The sequence below is a fragment of the Anser brachyrhynchus genome, assembly GCF_964034855.1.
Source record: "Anser brachyrhynchus genome assembly, chromosome: 1".
In the NCBI taxonomy this organism is placed as follows: domain Eukaryota; kingdom Metazoa; phylum Chordata; class Aves; order Anseriformes; family Anatidae; genus Anser; species Anser brachyrhynchus.
Window position 1 is genome coordinate 127,469,425 of NC_137694.1, and position 8,371 is coordinate 127,477,795.

Below are 8,371 nucleotides of genomic sequence, written 5' to 3' on the forward strand. Positions count from 1 at the left end.
GCTTGAAAATTTGCCTAAGCTGTTTACTTTCCTAATTACAATGCCTAATTAGTTAGCTCGTTGCATTCAGTCATGCAGCTTTGATAGCTTGATTATGCTCCAGAACTCTGGGGTTTGAGTGTCAAGCAGTTCCGTCCCAGATACCTAATGAGCTGTTAATTTGAGAATAAAAGCATTCTTAAACTACTCCACTAGTAACCTAAGCCCGCTGGACCGACACACGGAGCAAAAAGAACCAGCTTAAAGTAACTTAAACCGGATTCCACTCGGGTTTAGGTGCATGAGCGGGTTACTGCAGCCCACCGAACCACCAGTGAATCGGGGTAATTTACGTGACAGCCTCTGGGCTCAGCCTGCCTGTTTGTCCAGGCAGCCCCTCGGACACGCACTACCTCCAGCTGCCTTCCTAGAGCTCCCCTACTTCTTACCGGTCTTCTTGCTCCTGAGGCGAACAGCTGGCAGCAGCGCCTCACGCCTGGGCAGAGACTGCACATGGCTGCCCACGCCTTAGTCAGAACAGAAAACAAGAAAAGCAGCTAAATACCCTGCGCAGTGCAGCCTGCTGCGGGAGCTAGGCAGAGGGATACCTTGTTCTCCCATTTAGGTTAGGGTTGGCTACCCATGGCTGATGCAGTCACTGCCCACTAAGACATCTTCCAGATGACGCGTGATTTATGCAATAGCCAAAAATCGGTTCAAAACCTTGTTTCATTTAACCCACGGAGTGTTACGAGGCACTTCCCCCCTTTGAAGTGAAAGCAGTGCCAGCCAAAAGCAGCCTCTCATTTGGTGGTTCTTACAGGGCGAGAGAAGAGCAACGTAAAACCAGCATGCATCCACTTTCACCATCAACTTCGGAGAAAGGCAGAGGCAGCATTGCAAAGCCCAGTTGATACATTTGCTTTCAAAAGGATTAGAAGGTTGGTGAGAGGCACTGATTTCACTCACCGCCACACAACAGTTGAACGCAGGGTGTCAGCTTTCCCCTGTTCAGCACTAAGCTACCCAGAAGCGCCTCACCCCTGCTGCCAGCTACACACAAGTGCCAGCACTCTTATCTGGAATCACATGCAGGTAGGACTTCCAGAAGCACTTAAAGTTACACTATTAGGGACAGAATTTTTTCTTGTTTGTATACTTTCTCTTCACACCAGTTGACCCCGTGTCTGTGATTCAGGCTGCACTAACAGCCAGGTGCAGCTTTCCCCCAAGGCCGACCATCCCAGCTCAGTGACAGCCCCAGGGAAGCAGCACCACCCCCTCTGCCCCCAGTGGGACCGCTCACCAACATGCTGGCACCAGCAGCCATTTAAGGACTCCCACCAAACCCAAACCAAGTGCAACTCACTGGCACAGCCAGCACTCCTCTGCACACAGCATGCCCTGCACTAAAGAGGCTGGGATTGACCTCAAAACCCTCTGGATGCTCAGATTCACCTCACCACCAGTCCTGCAGGGAAACAAGGTCACCATCTCTCAGGAACCATGATAAATAGCACTCCACTTGTGAAGGTATGTTTGGGTGACTGAAGTTACATAGGCTGTGTGTGAGAATTAAAGCCAGAACTACCGCCATGAAGTGAAAACTATTTATTTTTATAAAAGGAAATAATTAAAACAAACCCTACCAGTGTGTACATTGTACACATTTGAATGACTTACAAGAATGAAGTTTTACATACATTTCAAAGATTACAAGCCCACACTGGTAAAGGATGCATACGAGCACACTCAACTTCACGGATGCCTCAACTCCAGCTCACAGTACCACTTACTCTATGACCACGCTTGCATAGCATTTGCATTAGCAACCACACTACTTTATTCCACTACTAACACAAAGCAAGAAGTTTATTCAGAGCACATATAGGCAGAATTTAGTCGCTGGAATCATCTCACTCTTCTGTTGCCATCTTCAAGAGATACTCCTTGTCAATCTTGAAGAGCCTCCACCCCTCCTCCGTGGACAGATCGGAGGCCCCCCTCCTCTTGTAGAACCGGATGGACGGTTCGTTCCACTCTGCGACGAGGAAGTGCATGCTGCTGCAGCGGCACTTGACAGCAACCTGCGAGTGCAACATCACCTTTCAACAACAGCCCCAGGTAAGCCTAATCGGAGCCAACTGCTATCACTGCGAGTCATCAAGTTCATTCCACCTCTCAGCTCAGCACTTGTCACTGTTTAACAGCCTAGACAATGTGTATGTAAAGCTGCCTGCTGCCCTGTCACCTTCCTTGAGCTCAGACATGTTAATGAGTAACACTCCAGGAGAAGCCTGCATGCAGTTAACAGAAGCACACCACCACTGCGGTCATGTGTTTAGCCCTATCACTTAGACATACCTGACTCAAGTTCTTCAGAATTTCTGACCCAATGCCAAGTCCTAAAAGAACAAAAACAGCAATAAGAAAGTTTGAATTTTAAAGAAGCCCTGGGGGAAGCAACTTGTCTGATTCCGGAGCACATACCTCTGTACTCAGCCATCACATAAAAATCTTCAAGATACAGCAGTTTCCCAATCCACGGATCATAGGTGAAGTAGTACATGGCAAAGCCCACGATGCTGTGTTCTGAAACAAGATGTGCAGCTTTAGCCAGTCTGAATTAAAAAGGCAAAATACTATTTTCAAGTCTTACATGCGTGTTTAAATATACAGATGCTGTGACATGCAGCCATTTGCTATTAGGTTAGAGTAAGAATTAAGCACACAACTGAAAATACAAACACAAACTTTTATCAGCCTAACAGAATGAAGACTGCCCTCTTCGCACCCTGAAATGCTCAAGAGCAATGTTATATTAAGCACCAAACAAGCCTTTTTTCTACAGATACATATCCTACTGATTTATCAGTATTTCCATTCTGGAATACAAGTAAAAACATTACAGAGCAGTTCAGAACCTAGAAAACTGCTCCAACTCTGCTTTCTTGGCAAACAAAACAGTCCACTGAACTCTAAAGAAAACTTCAACGTGTATTCCTCAGTGAATACTGATAGAAGGCATGCTCACAAACAACTGTTACAGCAGCATTTCTAGCACCTCAACTCACACTGATGCTATCACACTTATCTTCAGCACCAACAAGTCAAGCTAAGTAAAGCTACAGCTTCACATAAAATTCCATGGCTCAAGAGGGAAGAGAAATCAACTCTTCCAACTGTAGCACACTCAAACCTAAACCCTGAGAACTGTAACTACATCTGCTGTAACGCTCTGCACAGACTGTAAGAGAAGCGTGCAAACAAGTTTCTGATCTACTGTGTCTTTGGTAAAGGTTTGGGAATAGCACTTGTCCCTGTAGACCTTACCTCATGTTATGATCATCTACTTTATTGTGTAACGGATCTTTTAGTTACCTCCCCGCCCATCCATGTACACAGAAGGGCCATGTACATGGCGAAGCTAGAGACTGTAACCTGAAGATTGGGGACAAATTAAAGAAAAAATGTGATTCAACAGGATTACATAAAGTTAAGTTAGGGTCAAACAAGAAAAGCCATTTAATTAACTGGAATTAAGTACATTGTTTACACCTGATCTTCCCACATCTCCAGGATTAGCAACTACTTCAGGTGAGTATCACTATATGTTACTGCATTTAACAGTTAGCCTGTTCCTCCTACCCCAACTCGTTGCTGAAACCTTACATATCATGCATAGCATTAAGTATAAGACATCTCTGGTGTACTTAGCATCTAAAAACAAGCGGCAGGAAGTCTCACCTTCGGATGACCACTGCTCTTTCGGCAATTCAGCAACCAGACAGTGGTAGAAAGGGTGCTCGCCGAAGCCATCCTCAAGCAGCTCTGGAAAAAGCAGAGCAGAGCGGCCCCTAAGCCTCGAGCCACGGCCACCGGCCCCCCCCCCCCCCGCCCAGGCGAGGCGAAGCCGCACGCCTACCTTTCTCAGTTAGCACCACTTGATCCTCCATGTCCTCGTACTTGGCCAGTTCCTGGAAGGGAGCGACATGTCAGCGGCCCTTCCCCGCGGCCCTCACCCGCCGCCCGCTGGCCGCCCGCCGCCCCCCCGCCGCCCAGCCTTGCGCAACGCCTTGTTTGCGACCAGGCGGCGGCCGAAAACACCTCACACCCCCCCCCAACACCCCCAAAAACCCCCACAACGCCCCCTTTCCGGCCCGGCCGCCCCCCTCCTGAGGCCCCAGCGGCCTCACCTTGATCAGTCGCAGCAGGTCGGGGCAGTCCTCGGGCCGCGCGGCGCGGATACTGAACGAAGCCATTTTCGACGGCGTTTCCCCCTGCGGCCCCCTCGGCTGACGAGTCCCCGGTGCGTGAACAGGAGGAGCAGCTGCTTCTTCATTCGTGTCCCGGGCGCGGCGGCCACCTGCGGTCAGTCAGGCTGCGAGCATGTCCCGGCGGCGCTCGGCGAACAGGCGTCTCTCCTCCTCCTCCTGCTGCTGCTCCGGCGGCGCTCCGACCCCGACTGGGAGGGCGTTCGCTCCGCCGGCCCTATTTATAGACGCCCGCGCCCCGCCTCCCCCGCGCACAAGCCAATGGGAGCTCCCGCTCTGCTCGCCCTCAGCCAATGGCGGCGCCGCTCCGCGGAATCCTGCCTGGCCCTGCCAGCAACAGCTGGTGCGGGTGTCTCGTGACAACTGCCCCCCCCCCCCACCCGCCCGTTATGGCGCCCCCCGGCGGGGCGCTGAGGGAGAAGGGACGGGGCCGGGGAGGCCGGGGGGGACCGGGCCGGTGGGGTCGGGGACGGGGCCGGGGGGCCGGGGAACTGAGTGACAACCAGAGCTAGGTGGCCACTATGTGACCAAGCAGCATCACATGAACTGTACCCCACGAATTTCCCCCGGCACAACCCTCCGGTCACCACAGGCACGCAAAGCCGCCCAGGTTGTCTGCGCTCCCTGGCAGAAGGGCCAAACACAGACCCCATAAATAAGAATAAATAAATCATAATACAAAGGCACCCGCCTGGAGGAGAGGTGGAACTATGTAGGCTGTAAGGGGGCTGGCACAATATTGAGTCAAGCTGTTCACAGTCGGGGCTGGAATTCTTCTATTTGTTGCAGCCCCACATCTTTAAAATTTTCTTGCTATGTTTGAATGAAACCTAGTAATTTACATGAAGTATTACTTGTGTTTGTTTCCTAGGACAGAGTAGGATTTGCAAATAGCTGTTTATATAGGGAAAAAAAGAGTTCAAAACAACCAAAAGTTTTGCCTTGGGCACAGGGTGTATTCCTGCCTGACAGGAAAAAAAAAAACATTTACAAGAACCGTAAGCGACCAGGCTGACTAACCTTACCGGGGAGGGAGGAGCAGCACACAGACAAACACAGAGGGCAGCAGCATTTTTGCAACAGGAGGAAATATACCAGGAGTCTGCTCTAAGGAAGGCTGAGACTCTGTCCAGGACGTATTAATGTCCTTGAGGACAAAAGTGTGCTGAAGAAATTCATCCTGAATAAGAAGAGCTCCCCAAGGCAGCTTTGGACTATGAAAGGAAGGAGAAATTATCCCCAGCCCTGGTCTTCTTCCCCTGAACACAACCTAGAGATAACAGAAATGCATACTGCAGAGTGAGAACTGGATCCTGACCTCGATGATGTGCGTGTTTATAGGCCCACTAGCAAGGCTGCCTGGATGAGAAGTATAGAAGTAATTATTCGGAATACCCATGGTTTTCTTTACACCCTCTTCTATAACCTTTGCAACTATCATGTCCATGCTTTGTTTTATATTTAGCTTGATCTGTCTTGTTTTAAGAGTGATTTCGGGTATGGGAAGACATTAAGTCAGGCAGAGTAACAGTCCTTAAAACCTGGATTCCCAAACTTACTCACAACACTCACACCCTATTTTTCAGTATGTATACATTGACGCAGGAGGTTCACCTTTCATTTAGACATAGGGGCCGGTATGCAACACGATACTGCAAAAGATTTGCATGGAGAAATGTGTATTCTGGTGGCCACTGTGAGTCAAGAAAATCCTGTGGCATGCAGTGGGACAAGCTTAGAGTCCTGGAAGAGTAATTTTGAATTTATGCAAATGCCCTAAACTCAGTTTACCCTCTACTGGAGCAAAAATTGAAATGCCGAAAGAACAACAGCATTTCCAAAACATGACATTACAGCCAATGGCTAGTAGAAGAGAAGATTTGTACAGTAAGGGATCTGGAAATCCTTTGGGACTGGTCTTCTGGTAGGGAGACTGAATCAAAACAAACTACCAAAACATAGACCTAGCCTAACTACGAGGGATTTCATGAGCATACGTCTTTCCAAGTCCTAGAAATAATCACTCCGGGACCAGAAATGGGGAATACTACCTTTGTCAGACAGTGCTTGTGTTGTCTTAACTCTTTTCCATTTTAAATGAGGAAGGATACTATCAAAAAACTTACTGTTGTGTAAGAGCAGAAAGCACCTGGTTTCTTTCACTTTCAAGTCAGAAAAGTCATGTGATTTTAGAAACTGAAGTTTCAGCAAAAAAAAATACTTTCCAGATTGACTGTTTTTGAGAGTCCTGCTTTAACTAGCTTAGAAATACACTGATGTTGTTACCCCAATTCACTGGAATTAGCTCTCAAAATCATAAGGCAGAAGAAAAAAATATTTAAAAAACTCCTAAAGTGTCAAAATAGTTTTGTGAACCAGTAGGAAATACAGAAAAACAAAATAAGAAAAAAAAGACACAAAAAAGAAAGATGATAAAACACATGACTAAAATACCTAGATTTCAGAGTCTATGCTGCATTTTTTTAGATATATATTACCATAGTATTTTTTTTTTCAGTGTAATGGCAAGCATATTTTACAAAGAGCTTCTGAAATAATTCAGTTTTGTGAATAAATCAGACTGCTGGGCCTTGTACTTTAGAGGCAGCTTCTAGGATTTGCCTCAGGTTCGTTCACCTTTGAGAATGTTTCATAACATCTTGATGTTGCTGAAGTAAATACTGAAATTCCTATGACTTCCACAGGGCTCATATTCTGTCTTTGAGTGGTCAGCCTATTTATCTGCACTTCGGACAGGAATAAGTAGCGTAAGATTCCTGAAAAGGATCAAGCTTTTTCAAATGATGCAAATATGTGTGCTGTAAAGTGGTTAGCAAATGCCATTAATGTAAAACAATGTTGAAATAACCTGTTACAATGAAATATGCACTGAAGTCTGGATTAGTTCTTTCTTCTGGTAGCAGCCAGCAGCTTCTTGCACACAGAGCCTGCTGGCTATCTATCAGTGGTTTCACCAAAAGAGATGATACTTTGGTGCTTGAGGGGTAAAATGGTTACAATTATCTGAAAAGATCCTACACATTTTATCTCATTCTCATTTTATCTTCTCTTTTAATCTTACTTGTAAGTGAGGAGACAGCAAATGTAATTTTCTGTACATTTTCTTTACAGTGATTTTGTAAATTTGCACCAGGGGAGGTTTAGGTTGGATATTAGGAAAAACTTCTTTACTGAAAGGGTTGTTAGGCATTGGAATGGGCTGCCCAGGGAGGTGGTTGGGTCACCATCCCTGGAGGTCTTTAAAAGACGTTTAGATGTAGAGCTTAGTGATATGGTTTAGTGGAGGACTTGTTAGTGTTAGGCCAGAGGTTGGACTAGGTGATCTTGGAGGTCTCTTCCAGCCTAGACGATTCTGTGATTCTGTAATGCAAAACAGAAGCAAGCAAGCAGTAATTTCTTTTCAAGCATGCAGCAGGAACTAGTATTAATAAAAGCATTCAGAATGCTATATATGTTACTGAGGCATGTTTTCCCCACATCCTCAGCAGATGGAAGTGCTGTCTAGTCTCAGGCTACATGAAACAGCCATGCTAGTAGTTCCCCAGGACCCTGTCATGGTGACGTGACTTGACAATTTATCAGAGTTGGGGAACCTCTGCTGGACACTCATACTGTTAACATATTTTTTACTTGCATCTAAATATCTGAATTTCCTCTTGTCTTGGAGACCGGAGGGAAAGGCTCATAGTGGGCAACAGTTTGCTTTCTTCAGTGTTCCACTAATCAAACTCTTCTTTACTTCTGGTATTTTAATTTTTGATTTCCTCCTTCGCTGGAAAGATTCCTCAAATTCCTATATGAATGCCTCTCTCATGCCTCTAAGGTTCACTATTTATAACAAATAAAAGAGAGAAGGATAAGATCTGCTCATTCCACACTAAAATGCAGTGAGTGAATCGTTTTTCGATTACAGTATTAATTGTTCTCAAGTATTTCAATCCAAGTTGTATCTCTTTGTCAAATTTCTGGAGCAAAGTACAGAGAATGCATGTTCCCTTAGTATTCACTGTTGACCTGTTATTTTCCTGACTAGTCTCTGGACAACATTCGGGATTCTCTTTGCATTTTCAGCTATTTTTTTTCCCCTAATATTCAGA

General features: G+C 46.2%; 1 protein-coding gene across 1 annotated transcript; it reads right to left on the bottom strand.

Annotated features, from left to right (window-relative positions):
• Positions 1-1,575: 1,575 nt before the first annotated feature.
• SAT1 (spermidine/spermine N1-acetyltransferase 1) lies at positions 1,576-4,457 on the bottom strand. The gene is made up of 6 exons (XM_080568097.1): positions 4,176-4,457; positions 3,905-3,956; positions 3,727-3,810; positions 2,470-2,571; positions 2,344-2,384; positions 1,576-2,066 (listed from the first exon to the last, which is right to left on the bottom strand). Exons 1-6 carry the CDS (start codon positions 4,239-4,241, stop codon positions 1,896-1,898), a joined length of 516 nt encoding a protein of 171 aa, XP_080424223.1. The 5' UTR covers positions 4,242-4,457; the 3' UTR covers positions 1,576-1,895.
• Positions 4,458-8,371: the final 3,914 nt, after the last annotated feature.

What these genes read in the sequence shown, in the direction of transcription:
- SAT1 (XM_080568097.1), bottom strand. Translation starts at nt 4,241, where the DNA reads ATGGCTTCGTTCAGTATCCGCGCCGCGCGGCCCGAGGACTGCCCCGAC. An exon ending in AGTGGTGCTAACTGAGAAAG is followed by an intron (nt 3,811 to 3,904) that starts GTAGGCGTGCGG and finishes TGCTTTTTCCAG; the next exon opens with AGCTGCTTGAGGATGGCTTC. An exon ending in TGTGATGGCTGAGTACAGAG is followed by an intron (nt 2,385 to 2,469) that starts GTATGTGCTCCG and finishes TTGTTCTTTTAG; the next exon opens with GACTTGGCATTGGGTCAGAA.